This window comes from Strongylocentrotus purpuratus, unplaced genomic scaffold (assembly GCF_000002235.5).
Source record: "Strongylocentrotus purpuratus isolate Spur 01 unplaced genomic scaffold, Spur_5.0 spur5_scaffold_2, whole genome shotgun sequence".
Taxonomy (NCBI): domain Eukaryota; kingdom Metazoa; phylum Echinodermata; class Echinoidea; order Camarodonta; family Strongylocentrotidae; genus Strongylocentrotus; species Strongylocentrotus purpuratus.
The window spans coordinates 39550726-39566854 of NW_022145605.1; the positions used below are offsets into that span (position 1 = coordinate 39550726).

At 34.6% G+C, this 16129-nt stretch overlaps 1 protein-coding gene across 3 annotated transcripts in view; it reads left to right on the forward strand.

Moving 5' to 3' along the window:
- LOC589260 (protein rogdi homolog) overlaps positions 1-15328 on the forward strand; it is a 39509-nt gene extending 24181 nt beyond the window's left edge. For all 3 annotated transcript variants that reach the window (XM_030992420.1, XM_030992421.1, XM_030992419.1), the window contains 9 exons: positions 2674-2722; positions 3714-3771; positions 5337-5420; positions 6660-6755; positions 7243-7341; positions 9125-9244; positions 10148-10185; positions 10803-10929; positions 13992-15328. In XM_030992420.1, coding sequence (XP_030848280.1) covers positions 2674-2722; positions 3714-3771; positions 5337-5420; positions 6660-6755; positions 7243-7341; positions 9125-9244; positions 10148-10185; positions 10803-10929; positions 13992-14030 — 710 coding nt within the window. In that variant the 3' untranslated portion in view covers positions 14031-15328. The remainder of the gene's footprint in view (positions 1-2673; positions 2723-3713; positions 3772-5336; positions 5421-6659; positions 6756-7242; positions 7342-9124; positions 9245-10147; positions 10186-10802; positions 10930-13991) is intronic.
- The last annotated feature ends 801 nt before the right edge of the window (positions 15329-16129 follow it).

The following is a 16129-nucleotide window of genomic DNA, read 5'->3' on the forward strand; positions in this document are numbered from 1 at the left end:
AAATTCACTTTAACAGGCACTCCATTTTCATGTGTCATTATATGCAATGATTCAATTGTACTATTAAAGGTAGTTTATGTTACATTACACAAAGATTACCATTATACAACTTGCCTTGTCATTGCCAAACTGTAGACTGCACATTTCCTTTAAAATCTAATGGACAGGAGTTTGTTTGAAAGCGTCCAGTTTATTGATGTGTACATGTGTAGTTGATTGTGTTCAATAAGCCATGCAGTACAGAACACCTGATGACGTTTTAATTAAACACCAACCTCTTTGCATCTTCTGCTTTTCTGATCGTTCTCTCTCCTTTTCTCTTTCCCGAGACCTGATTTCTTCCTGCTCTTTCACTTTTTTCTCCTTTCTCTTTCAGTCTTTCTTTCATTCTCAGTCTATCTGACTGTCTCTCCCTCTCTCTGTCTTTCACTTTCTCTCTATCTTTCCCATTCTCTCTATCTTTCATTCCCTCTCTCCATATCCCTCTTCTTTAAATAATAGATATCTATATCTTTCTCTTTATCTGTTTTTTCCCTTCTCTCCTTCCTTTTTGTCTATTCTCTCATTTTTTCCTTTTCTTTCTATCATTTTTATCTTTCTTCCCTACTCTCCAATATTTCTTTCTCTCCCTCTATCTCTCTCTCTATCTCTCTCTCTCTCTATCTCTCTATCTCTCTCTCTCTCTCTCTCTCTCTCCATTTCTCTCTACTGTAACAAAAAATATTGACTCAATCAATACATGCATAGAACGTATTTCTGTTAATCATACAACATGTGTACAATACTACTATTACTGGGCATGCACATGTATGTGTGAACTTGATTATAAAAATCAATTTCAGCTTCACAGGACCTTGGTGTGAGCTGGGACAAAATTAAAGGCTGACTTTAACAATACCTGAGTCAATATTAATTAAAGCATTTGTTGGCATTTGCAGTATATTTGAAATTGGACTTGGTATCCCCTCCCCTCATGACTAGATCAAGTTGTATTAATTCGATGATCCAGTATATCAGTGTGGACTTGGGGACTTGTCTAAATAAAATTCATTGATATCTGAATGTGGAAACTAAAAAGGCATTGAAAGAACATTATTGTAAAAAAGGACTGGAAAAATGCTAACTTGGTTTCTCATTTTATAAGATATTCAGGATTATAGAGAATGATTGTTGACCTCAACTAAATTATTCAAACTCCTTGTAAATTTGATGTTTTTATGTTTCTTGTAATTCAAGACTGGTTGAATTAGGACTTTTGTTGAATACTTTTACATGTAAGCTTTAAAATATCACATTCTAAAGAAACACAAATCACGACAAATGTCACATACATTGTATTTAAAAAAAATGTTCAAAACTTAATAAGTGTAATGAATGATTTAGTTGTTACTGTACATGTATATGTATCTTTCATGTTGGTTTGTGTGGCATGTTAAAAAATGGTAGTACAACACTTGCTCATGTTACAATTGCTCTTCATCAGTTTCCTGCACTTAACATATTACCAGTAATAGATTCAACCCTGGACCCAAACCCTAACTCTGTCCCTAAACCTAACCTTAAACCCAAGTGCAACCCCAACCCCATACTTTTGACTAAGTAAAGAGCTTGGAGCAATTGACACAGGAGTTAATATGAGGACACCTGACATACAATTACCAATCCATAATTTGAAAGAAAGAAAGAAAAGAGGACACAAAACAGGTGGTGAAAACATTCTGTGGATAACATGGCAGTGAATGAGTGAATGAATTTATAAACCACTTGTCCAGAAGTTGAGTTTCCTAAATGCAGTGAAATGAATACATTTAAAAGTCAAATAATAGCAATGAAACCAGACATGCTGAAGCTTTTTTGTCTTGCCCTCATACAAAATAGCAAGAATGAACGGAAAGCCAAAATCAGATTATATAATTAATAGGCTGTGATTGGCTGCTGGAAATTAGATGAATAATGCTGGAGTTAAAGGTAAATACCAGTTATGGTCATGCGATTGCATTGTGAAAGAAACGTTGTGGAATCGATCAGAAAAGGTTGATCATCTAGCATTTAGCATCTGCAAGGTTCTGGAATCATCAAAATGATAAGAAATTTGGCCCATTCTTCGTAAAGTTACAAACAATATACACAGAAAGATGTATATGGGACTACCCTATATCTCTCACAGACCATGAGAGAAACAAATTTACCAAATATATGAATTAGGCGGTTTCCCTGCAAATTTGTTATCATCATGTATTAGTCAAAACCTATTCTTTCACATGATTGGTAATGAGAGCTTCCATTTCATTTTTTGAAATTGGGGCGTTTCCAATACTGGTCTTTACCTTTAAAATTTAGTGTTTATGAAGCTATTTTAAAGATTTATTTCCTTTTCTTTCAAATCAATGTAGTTGTAAACATTCCCTGTTGGTGGCTCTTGTACAAATTATACACATCATATGGAGGGCATTAATTTGGTTGTGTCGTGTATTCAGTGCAGTGAAATTTCTTTATATAACTTAATTGGGCTTGTGTATCTCTGTGTAAGTTGGAAACATGCCAAAAACTACAGAATACAGAATGTGCTTATATCAAAGAAGATAATCATGCTATATAATTCTTATGATTGATGTTCATCATGCTGTGTACTTTTAAACTTGATCTCTTCTTTTCTCTGTTGTTGACTTGCAGGTAAAGATACACTGATCAAGCCCGAGACTTTTGTTCTCTCAAGTACAAAGTGAGTTCATTATGTATTGTGTGTGTTTAGCCCCTGGGGTTGACAGAGTAGTTTTAAATGTTGATTCAAGACAGCTATTTATCAAACTCTCAATGCAATGCTGACTTAGCATTTGTATGATCAAGGAGATATCTATTTGGTATGATATGTGCCATACTAATGGTTGCAGCGCAGGAAAACCGATGAAGCATGGGACGTACCGCCCCTTGAGGAGGTACGATAGCTCAGTCAGTAGAGCAGTGGTCTTGTAATCCGGTGACCCAGGTTTGAAACCAAGGCGATGCGCTAGTGCCCTACTAAGGCATTAACCCTCATTACTAGGTCCCTCGAAGAGGACCTAAAGCCATCGGCTGTCTGGTTGCTTACTTACAAGTATATATGCTTTCTTAGCAGTCAGGTAAAATAACCACCATCATTCAGTCTGACAATAATGGTCTCATAGGCCTTCTTTGGTAAGGTATTATTCTAACTTTGCCTCTCTCCACCCAGGTGTAGTAAATGGGTACCTAGTAAGAAGCAGTTCTTTAAAAACGGGGATAGTAATATGATTGCAGGGCCCTCAGGAAGAGCAGTGCATAAGGCTTCCCTGGGTAAACAAAAATATGTTACTAACTATTCTGACAACTTTGCTGAGTATTTTGACGTCCCCATATTTTTAATCATTCCTGAAAGAATTACTTGAATATTATATTTAAAGAAAAAAATTCATGAGTAAAATGGAATCTGGCAACAAAGCTTTTACTCGTGGGATGCAGTAGTAAAGCTTTCTGACTGTGTGTGTGTTGTATTTAAATACAAGTAGGTCCAATATTGTAGTCCATAAGTTTTATGAATTTTAAAGAAAAAAGGTTTGCATATAATTTCACTAGGTGTACTGTAAATTTGAAGGTATGAATAAAATCATTTTGCTTGTAATGAAATGATTCAGACACCTATATGTTGGAAAAAGTAATTACATTCATTTACTTTGTGTTTTGTTTTGTTGTTATAGTGGGACTGACTATGTGAAAGGCATTGTAACATTGGTTGGTGACATGTTATGCAAAGCTGTAAGTATTGGAATCCATTTTGTTTCTTCATATCATCTTTGAAAATAATATTGAAAAGACATAGAAATGGAAAGAGGAAGACTGGAATAAACACAAGTACAGTGTATATACTTGTAGGTGAAAAAAAGGTCAAAATAAGGGTGAAACATGAAAAAAGAGGGCAACAAAATATCACAATGAACACAAATGTGGTGCACTTTAATTTGCTTTATTTCTCCATCATTGTTCTGTTTGTTCATGCTTATGATTTTCTAAGACAATTGAAATGTTTGACTCATGAATTTCACGCTACATATATATTTCCTAATATAGAGCGATGTTTTATAAAACACAACCTATTTTGTTTGACACATACAATTTAGTTACTCTTGCTCAGCAAGCACTAAAGACGAAACAGTTTGATATATGGTCATTGGTTTTCTTGGAAGTACCTCAGTATTATTAAGTTGCTTTAAAAGAAGATGGAAATCTTTAATACATGAGGCAGTGCTACCCAATCACTCATCAGTTCTACATGCTTTTGAATGAATAAGTGATGTCTGCTGTTAAGGAGAAGGTCGAGTTCTAGAGAAGGAGAACACACATTTTTTAGCTTTCTCATTATTTTGTTACCTACATGTACACTTAGAAGGATATCATCGTAATGATGTTTCCTGAGAGTTTTTTCCTTTAATTACCTTCATATTTCAAATATAGCTAATGATAGTTGAACATTCTAGACCATAGTTTGATGCTCCTTTTTTGTTTGGTCCCATATATTTGTGTGCATCGTGCAGTGCTTTTTATGTATATGATTATCAACAATATTGAGTCACTTTGTTTTCATTTTGACAAATCCAAAACCTCACGATAGGCCCATTGATCCTTGTGTACTATGTGATAGACCCTTTCTAATAATAGACAGCTCTTTTTGTTGAAAATGCAATCATACAATGTATGACTGATACTACACTTATCTTTCAATTGTACACTTGTATGTGTGCAAATTGAAGTTGTTTGCTGGCAGACTGTGAGAATAATATTGGAGGGATTGGAGTTGTGACATTTAGATTTCTTGTTTTCTTAGTGTAAAAGTGTAAGACTTCATTAAGTATGCTCTGCAAATATCTTGATCAACCGTCGTCAAACATGCGTATGAACATTACCTGATGTAGATACTTTTATTGTATTTTTGCTCATACAAGCCCAAATTTCAAAGAGATATATTACGTTTTTGTTTGTAGAAAATAATTACCAGAAAATCATTAAAACATTTAAGATGAGAGCTAAAGTCACTTAATAATTAAATAAGTTCATTTGATGTAATCTGTGATTTTCTAAAAAATACAAGATTTTGCTTAAAGAAATACTTGAGTTCAGAAAATTTGTAAATGTGTAAGTACAAATGCATTTCAAAATTAAAAACTAGCTTTTTAAATATATATTTTTATGACCAGTTTTTTTAAAGGATGTACATGTATTTTGAATTTAATAAATAAAAAACCCTTATGTAAAGTGTCAATCCCCAGCCCCATTTATAGGTTTTTGTGTACTCTTTATCATCCTATTTACTTCTTGTGTTGCAGGACTTGACCTTAAGACCACATAGAAACACCAACCAGCTAGTGAAGACGTATGTCAGAGATGACATGCCATGGAGGTTACAACAGGTATGTGAACAAGATACAATAATTACATTCAAGTTAAGATGTGATGCAACAATAAAACCACCTTCAACAAACCAGATGCTGCAAAATGTAACTTGTAAATGAACTACCACAAACATATTGTTGTGGTCTCGAGAAACATAACTTTGCTTATGACCCCTACATGCACTTTATGCAATCTATATTGTACATCAGAAATGATTGGCACTTCACTTACATCATGTATTTCATTGTATTTTGGTATGTCTGAGGTGTTTCACTTGTCTAAATGGGCCCTAAGATGTCCCTTTATCCATAATTTCCATATAGTCATATCCAGAAAGAAATTGAGTAGCTCATTGTTTCTACTAAGATTCTCAATATTTTTGTTTTATCATTATATTCGGGCAATGAGATGCTTAAATATCCTGATATTTCGGGCAGTTGTGTAATTTTTGTGCCATATAGATTGTATTTTTTTTTAATGATGACTGCATGTAAGGAACATATTTATCTAAAGAAATTGTCATTTATTTTTGCATGCAAAAAATAGAAACTGGAAAGTTGATGTATTTGGGCAGCAGGTGTTAACCCCCTTCAAACATTACATACATACCATACATACAGATCAAATCTTGGTAAATGGAATTATTCATGCAGGAGGTAATAAAGAAGCGTTATATCATATCAAGTTTGATACTTTGATGTGCTGCTGAGAATGAGTGTAGGGTAGCCTTGAAAGCTGATTAATCAAATATTCATCTCTATAATACTCATCAATCATTTAATTTCCTGCTGGTAAATTTGAGATTCGAGTTGGACACGTTTGTGTTAGATGAAAAGAGATGAGGCAAGGTTTAAAAGAGAACAAAGAACTAGGAAAAAAAGAAAAAAATAAAAATAAAAAGAGATTGTAATGTAATATGAAGAGAATACAAATATAATCTTCAAATTTTGTAATTCAGGCAAATTTTGATATCATAATATTGTGTACTTTCTGTAGAAAATCCAGCCAAACTGTGAGATATACATGTATTTGTATCTAGCAAAACTTGCAAGTAGCAAATAGTTTTGTGAATTTTATTTCAATGTTAAGGTTGTATCATCACATATGTTATTCTTTTATTATGTACTTCTCCCCTCCCTATCTCTCTCTATCTCTCTATCTCTCTTTCCCTTTCTTTGTTTCATCTGTATAAAATCTAAATGTTTGCTGCAAAATTTGAAATGTAACTATTATTATCATCCATTTCTATAATCCAGGTTCAAGATGTTGGCAATCATATATACTCAGCTATCGAGATAATCAATACTAAAGATGTAGATTATGAATTCCAGTCAGCTGAAGAAGTCAACAAAGTAAGTCAAATACAAATTTTGAAAATCAACCTGAAAATCGTAATACTTTTGCATTCTGTACTATAGAGCTAATGCACTGTTCTTAACAAAACCATATGGCCCAAAACATGTAGAAGTACCATGTTTTGATTTTTATCATGTCTGATTCCAGTATTATCTTTGTGGTTGGATTAACATGTGAGTGCCCTAAACTACCAGCTGAATGCTTTATTTTATGGTCGGATGTTTATTAAAGCCCCTCTGCACTAGTTTGGCCAGGAGGGATTAGACCTCCCTGTATGGTAACTGACAGATGATTATGTCATTAAATCAGCTCTCAATTATTAAAGAAAAAGGGGACCATGGGGGACCAATGGTCTATAAGTAGTGCAGTTGGGCTTAAAACATTCTGTCATTTGTGATAAAGATCTGATAAGCTGATATTCTTTAGTATGCTAAATGTCCTTAGGTTTGAAGTCATGTTTGAAATGATTCTTCTCCTTTGCAGTTAATGGATGAAATTCTAAGTCAGCTGATGCGGGCTAGGCAGAGGTTTCTTAATCCACTCATTCCGTCCCTACAAGAACTCTACCATAGCAGATACACGGTATGATTCTTCTTCTAGCTTTCATACTTGCACTTGGAAACCACATTGTTCACTTTGTGCTCTGCCCAAGGATTGCCTGTAATGTATATCTGTGACTTAATAGGGTTGTGTAAACAAAATCAATGTTACTCAAAAAGCTACTGGTACTATCAGTTGTAAGGAAATAAGGGCCAGTTTTGTGTTTCAAGAATGAAAGTTGGAAAGATAAAGAGAGGGAGAGGACAATAGAAGAGAAGGATATATTTGAAAGAATTGTGAATAGCAATGTTTTTTAGGAAATACAGTTAAAAGAGTATTATGAGGGATGGAATCTTTATTTCTTACCGGTAATAAGGAAAGTTTCAATAACAATAACGTAAAGAAATTAAATAGTTAAGAGTACAATGAGACAGGAAATGATGAAAAACTGGAAGCTGTAGAAAAATGATTAATTAGCGATGGAATGACAAAATACAGTATCAAGAAAAGTAAAAGATAGGGGGAGAGAAGAGGAGGGGGAGGAGGAGAAGGAAGAGGGGTAGGAGGAGAAGGAAGAGGGGGAGGAGGAGAGAAGAGGAGGGGGAGAAGGAGAAGGAAGAGGGGGAGGGGGAGAAGGAAGAGGGGGAGGAGGAGAAGGAAGAGGGGGAGGAGGAGAAGGAAGAGGGGGAGGAGGAGAAGGAAGAGGGGGAGGGGAGAGAAGAGGAGGGGAAGGAGGAGAAGGAAGAGGGGGAGGGGGAGAGAAGAGGAGGGGAAGGAGGAGAAGGAAGAGGGGGAGGGGGAGAGAAGAGGAGGGGGAGGAGGAGAAGGAAGAGGGGGAGGGGAGAGAAGAGGAGGGGGAGGAGGAGAGAAGAGGAGGGGGAGGGGGAGAGAAGAGGAGGGGAAGGAGGAGAAGGAAGAGGGGGAGAAGGGGCTTGAAGACTATGTTCAGGGGGAATAAAGGAAATAATGTTATGATGAAGGACACAGAATGAAAGGGAAATTTTGATGTGAATAGAAGGGGGGATGAGGAAGATTGTTGGACATTTGACTCTCAAGTAGAAGAAATATGCAAAAAATGGAAAAGAAGGAAAGGGACAGCAGAAAGAAAATGATTGAAAAAATAATGTTTATGAAAGTTCCTAAATGTAAGTATAAGTTTTAAAAGACGTGTCTCGCCTTGTTCTGAATTTCACATTGCCTGACTCACATTATTTTTCCCATGTCTTGGGTCTGTATGATTTTCCAACTGAACAAGCTTTGTCTAACCAAATGGATATATAATTTTGGATTACAGGAAATTACATTCTCAACCACATTACTCCATCCAATATCATTCAAGGATAAAAGTGAAATTCATCTTTTGATCTTCCCCAGGTACTGGGATTTTTGTGTGTTTCATGGCACAAAGCCAAACCAGTAGTAATTACATTGTGCATCCTTCATGATTATGTTTGTCTTGATGAGGGTTTTAGTAGTACTGTAGGTGCTTTGTGTGAAAAAGTGACCTATCCATTCAAATATTTAAATGTGATTATTATAATTATGATGACGATGATTATGATGATTGTTGTTGTCATTGTTGCTATTACTGTATTTATTTACCATTATTCTTATTACTATTATTTTGATTATTATTTTGATAATTTCATCTTTATTTGTACTTTTAATATTATTATTAATTATTATTATTAACAAAAATAAAAATTTTCATTATTATTATTGTAGTATTATATTATGCATTTAGTACAGTTTCATCTTACACCTCATGGACTTGCTTTTTATAAAATACCATTCATTTTTTCTTAAATTATTTTTAATCTGACAGAAATCATTAACACCTCCCTTGCCGCATGAGAGTATGGTCAACTTCTACATTCTAGGCACCAAGCTCGTTCTTCACACGTATTATCTTCATCCACTAGCCCTGCCCAAAGCACACAACCAGGTAGGTACTGTAACACCCCACAAACTTAAAGATAAAGTTGAGTTCTGGTCATGCGATTGCGATTGTGAAAGAAACGGTGTGGAACCGATCAGAAAAGATTGATCATCTAGCATATAAGTATTGGTGTTTACTGCAATTTTCTGGAATCATCAAAATGATGAACTACATTGCTTTGTTGTAATCTCTCATTTCCTGGCAGCAGAAAATACTTGTAGGACCCCACTTTCTAGCTTCTAGCTAGCTTGGAGTTGCAGAGGCAACACAATATTCTGAGACATTTCAAAATTATTGTAGGACCTTATCAATTCTAGTCTTGGCAAATCTTCAAGATGCACAATGAAAGTTAATCAAAACATGAGAGAGCTAGATGTAAACAGAATAAAAACAGTATATTTCTTCCCAATTTAATTTCTTCCACATATGGCAATTTGTGAAGGTTGTGGTTTAAGTTAATATGGCCTTGGAGAGAGAAAGATGATGACAAAACAATGTAGGAAAACATTGTGGTTAATCCTATTGCTTGAAATGTTTTCTCCTTCCCATATATGCGAAGAGGCAAAGAGGCATATTCTGTTAGTAAGTGCTCTCACAGTGCCTTTGAAAGAGGACTACCTAAGGTACAATATCATAAATGATTATTAAACTGTCATTAGAATATTTGGAAGGGGAAGAAAAAAAAAAAAAGAAAAAAAAAAAATTCAATTCATCTTCAATAGTTCCCATTTATTTTGTAAGATTATTGTGGACAAATTCTATGCTTCAATGTTATATTTGTGTTTTTCAAAACTTTTAGGATTCATGATGTCACACTTTTAGATATAGTTAATATATTTTGAGAAGAAAAAGTGACTTTGATGAAAAAATAAACATATATGTGTCCTTTTTTTTTCTTTGTTTATACAGAAAGGTCTGTCCTCCTCTGAATCCAAGAGCAGATTATTGTAAGTATTGGTTTACATTAATCATTTTTGCCAATGAAATACAAATTATAGTAAATATTGTGAAAATAAATTATAATGATAATATTTGTACTTTTCAGTTCAAAATATATCTCTGCATAGTGATCAGTTTGTTTTAAATGTCCAGACATTTTGGCCTAGGTAGGATGTATGACTAGTTTGCAGTGTGTGTTTTTCAAAAATGTACAAATTATGAAACACTTCAGAATGAGCATTGGTATGACATTCCTGCTAGATATTTAATTGAGACCTATTTTTGGGAAACAAATTCTTGAATACATACAGGTACATTTAAACAAAATTGTTCTATATCTTGTTGTTCTATATCTTGTGTATTCATCAGCAAAATGCTTCATGACTGGAATTCAATCTCAGCAAATCAGTCGAACATTGTACCATAGTTTTGTTTAAATCTCTTGTATTACCCCCCCCCCCCCCCGCAACCCCCAGCCCCCAGCCCCCAGCCCCAGCCCTTCCCCACCCCTCCTCCACCCCTCCCCCACCCCTCCCCCAAAGATGTTTGTAGAATCCAGACACTGGAACCAACCAAGTATGGATCTCAAATTTGCAACTTTGTAATATTATCTTCCATATACCAGAGACCTCGGGCCTATCAAGTATGAGTTGTTCTCCCAGAACACTGTAGAATGTGCTGTTCCATGGGTGGAAGAAGTCACTGCCTGTCTGGCCTTCGCAATGCAACTATGTCAAGAACTCAAAGACAAGGTAAACAATCCACTCTCTCTTCCTCCCTCCCTTCCTCCCTCTCTCTCTTTCTCCTCTCTCTCTCTCTCTCTCTCTCTATTATATATATATATATATATATATATATATATATATCTATCTCCCTCTCTTTGTTACTAAGCAGACATTAACCCTTTCCATGTCGTTGGTGGCAAAACCCGCCTTAGAATGGGAATGATAACCTCTATTTTTGGTCTCAGAATAATTCTTTTTCCTTTTTCCAAAAACAAATATAGGCATGTTTATGCTGAAAATTGTTCGTTCAATATAATGTTTCATTTACAATCCATAGATCACACACTTGATTGAAATGAAGAAGAAAAAAAAAGTGACTCTTGAAGGTTTATTTACCCTGATGTTTTGCAAACTTCTTGTCATAGAAAGGGTCAAATCTAATTTTGAATTTCAGTAATAGAAGTGCATTCCCAAAGAAATAGGCTGGAACTCCTTTTTTAAAATTATGTAATAGATGGATATATATTGCATCTGTAGTCCATCATTTCCTTTGGCGACAAGTGTTCCGGGCTTTATTTTGTCAAAGAAATTGGGTTGGGTTAAGGTGACTGTTGTGATTAGGTTTAGGTTATGTAATTGTATAGGCTTAGGTGTAGTACAGGATCAGGAGTCAAAGTTAGGAATTCTGGGGGGTGTTTCACAAAGATCCTAAGTAGAACTTAACTCTAAGTTGGACTTAAAAATTATGGACAGCCATTGATTGGAGTCTTAAGATGAAATATATTCAAAAGCAGAAATTCAAGTATTTTCGACTTTTTATAAATTCCACATCAAGAACATGAAATCTCCTTGATGATAAAAAATATGAATGATTTGAATAAACAATTAATACCTTCCAAAATAACTTTTACAAAATATTTTCAAAGATGCTAATGGCTTTCCATAATTTTTAAGTCCAACTTAGAGATAAGTTCAACTTAGGATCTTTGTGAAACACCCCCAGTTGGTGTAGGGAATGGAATGCAGAGCAATATTGCCTTTAATAGGGCCATGTGTGGTAATACTGTTTGAATCAGCAAATAATCCAATTTGAACAGAAACTTGTCAGAAATCAAGTTCACTGAAAGTTACAACTGGCATTGGAAAATAAGAGACTGCATGGCCCTGTTTTACAAAGAGTTGATATCAATCACAACTATGTACATAAGAGATGGGGGACTGCAAACTTGTGGATCAATTGCAACTCTTTGTAAGACGGGGCCCTGGTTAGAAATGTTTATGTGTCAGTACTGCTAGCTCAATTTTGTTGTTTTGGGTAGTGACAGAGAATGAATTTGCACAGAATCAACCAAAATCTTAAAGGGATAGTTGAGTTTTCAGACCGCAAATGCCTTCAAAGTGCATGGTTATTGCTCTTATTCTTATCTATGACATTTCTAGTGCCCTTTTAGAACCTAAAATTGCTATGAAGGTAATTTTAGACCCCAAAATGTGTGAAATTTAGCCAATACGTACGATCATACCAATTCAGCTCCACTGTCTTAATTAAAAATAATAATACATGAGCCGGCTAATTGTGGGCAATATAAGCAACACGAAAATGCAAACAAAAAGTCAACATCGGCATTGGCTGAAATAGGACGTAAAAGGTCTTATTTTTGTGTGTTTTTTAACGTTTTTTTCAAATTTTTCGAAATATCTGTTCAGGAAAAGTAACCAGATGGATGGCATAGAAATAGACAATATCCTTATCAAATGTGTCGATGCCGCTAGAAATCTTGGCGTGCAGCTAGACAAAAATCTTACAATGAGAGCTCAAGTCAATAATGTATGTAAAACCAGTTCGTTTGCTCTGCACAAAATTGGAAAAATCCGCCAATTCCTAACCAAAGAAGCTACTAAGCAGCTGGTTCATTCCCTGGTTATATCTCGCATAGATTTTTGCAATAGTTTACTTTATTCTCTTCCTGATGTTCACACCAATAAATTACAAAGAATCCAAAACTCAGCAGCCAGGCTAATCACTAGAACTAAACGCAGAGAACATACATGTATAACGCCCATACTTAAACAATTGCACTGGCTGCCAGTTAAATCCCGTATTAATTATAAGATCCTTTTACTGACATATCAATGCCTAAACCGTACAGCCCCGTCTTACCTCCAAGATCTCATTCTACAATATACCCCTACAAGAAACTTAAGATCAAATAGTAAATCCCTCCTAGTAGCTCAAAGCACTCAAACAAAATATTATGGCACTCGCTCCTTCAGGAATTCTTCGGCCGAATTGTGGAACAGCTTGCCTGATGCTGTCAAACAGGCAAGCACAACAGAATCATTTAAAACTCTGTTGAAGACCCATCTTTTTGTAAATTGTTAATTTTGTTCTAGCTGTTTAGTGACTTCTTTGGTTATAGTATCATGTACATATTTAATATTTAATTTAATTTTCATCTAATTTTCATGTTTTTTCATGTTTAAATTTATATTACCTGAATTTACAATATATTACATGTAAGCTATGTAGGAATTGTGTATCATTATTGTTGTTTGTAATTAATTATTTTCATGTATCAGGCATAAATGTTTATTTCTATTCCGCCCCTTTCCTTCATTTCTAAGCGCATAGGGACTTTCTTTGTGTGAGTGATATGCGCTATACAAATAACGTTCATTATTATTATTATTATTATCTAATATTTGTGGTGGTACACAAATATTAGAAATCATTATATTTTAGCCGTCTCTGAACCGATTTTGATCAAACAAAGCTGATTTTGTCATTTAAATATTATGTTCTTTCAAATTTTACATTCAGTTTTTCATTATCTCACACAAAATATATTTTGTGTAGCACCCTCTGGAACAAAACTCAACTATCCCTTTAACTGAATGTTCGAGGTTACACATCACTGTAATCCTCTGTTCAGTCCCAGAAAGACATTAACTCATATCATTTTACAGATTTCAAGCCCATATGGCTTCACATTCATGATGTCCACATCATGCAATGCCATGTATTTTGTATTCATGGGATGAGTACAAAATAAAACAAATGAGAAATGTCATTCTACCTTTCTCCATAGGTGTCTGTGTTTGCATGCTGTTGGGATGAGTACAGGTGATGTATAGCCATTGCCTAAACCACCAAACCAAAGATGGTGAAGGGTTATCAGTTTCTTCTACATTCAGCACCATTCCTGCACATACATGGTAGCATCAGAGAGAGGTTCAGCCACCAGTCTGCTGTGGTCATCAGGTTAGAGAAGGCAACCTTCTGTAGGAATGTGAAATTGGGCTTCTTCAAGAAACCCCTGGAATCATGTTTATTTTGCTAGAGTATATGTATTGTTTGTGTTTTTACTTAACTAGTCCTCTGAAACATGACTAGGACAAATATATATTATTGTTGGAATACGCCAAATGAAAGTTAAACTTATTGTGATTTGCTTTGTTACTGTAAGGAAAAGGGGTTTCATGAAATATCATATTGATTGAGTTAAGGTAAGTATATTGCCAGTATATTGCCCTTTGTTTGTTCAATCCATCATCTGTTGTGAGATGAAAGTTTAATCCAGGAAAGCATATCCAGTAACCTCTAGGTGGGCTTTGAGGGTCTTCTTAATTTTGTTGACAGAAATGGAGAATTCTTCAAATTTGTTCCATTTGTTATAATTTGAGCATATTTTCTGTTAAAATCCAAACACAGCATTTTCTTGAAGGGCTCACTTCCTGAATTTTATGTCCCTAAAATCTTTGAAACTTTATACGTTATCTGTTTTGAGCAAACTATACTAAAACTAATAATTATGGTAGCCATGGTGATACAAGCTAAGCACTTTGTATCTCGTCTGAATTTCATATAATGGAACGTTGTACATCTGTAATGAAACGTCATATGGTAAAATGGAGGTTTGAGCATCGCTTGAAACAAAAACCCTGAAAGAAACATAACCAGGTGTGGTTTATTGTGAAGGCATCCTGTATCATTTATGTCTGGCTATAATCTATAATTGTACCCTTGAGCAATGTCCATGACTTAAGCTGCCATTAAATGTATGGTGCAAGCTAACCTCTTCAAAACCTGTTCTTTATGCAATGTTCCTGTACGCAATATTTTCATCCCAGGCATTGGCACAAGTATGTCTCTTTCGCTGTACGTCATTTCTTAAGGAGAATTTTGTGTCGCTTGTGTTAGAGGGCTGTAGTATCATGATCTAAGCAGATTGATTTCTAACAAAGATCCACCCTTAACTTTCACTTCATGTGCTGCACATTTGTATATTCTTTATAATGTTTTATTTGATACATGATTGACAATGCTTAGGTGTTTATATACTACATTTTGCACTTTGGATTTTTTTTTTTTTAAATTACTTGTAGAAAATCAAAGTTTAAAATAAACTTTACAGCATTGAATCCCAGAGTTATGTAATAAAGGGGAAAGGAAAAATGTTTTAATTGTCTGTATCATTTGGCTTATTTGCACCAAGAGAATATTCTTCAATTATTTTATTCATTAATTTTCTTCTTCACATAATTAGAAAAACAATAAGGAACTAAAACCATAGTATTGGTGATGAAATCATTCCAGAATTTCTTATTTATGATACAAAGCAGCTTTTGTATTTTAATTTCATATGGTTACAATGCTTTACGGACAAGAAACCGATCAGCATTTTTATTTGAAGCAAAAGCTATCTAAACATTGTGTACATAAGAGAGAGAGATATTTATGAGATGTATATATATAGCATAGTGCAGTGTAGCAGTAGTGGTAGTAACTGAAGGTATCTTCTTTCGAGAGTTAGAAGGGGGTGTTTCACAAAGATCCTAAGTTGAACTTTTCTCTAAGTTGGACTTAAAATGGAAAGCCATTAGCATCTATGAAAATATTTTGTAAAAGTTATTTCAAAAGGCATAAAATGTCGATTCAAATCAATCATATTTTCCATAATCAAGGAGATTTCATGGTCTTGATGTTGAATTTATAAAAAGTCTAACAAATTTGAATTTTAGCTTTTGAATATATTTTATTTTAAGGCTACAAATGGTTCTCCGTAATTTTTAAGTCCAACTTAGAGCTAAGTTTGACTTAATGATCTTTGTGAAACACCCCATTGTAGAGTGAACGTCCTTCTGATTCTGAGAAGATGAGGTTTAGTCTTCCTGCAGTCACAGACTTATTACGGCAGGTCAAGTATCTATTGTTGTATTCATTGAA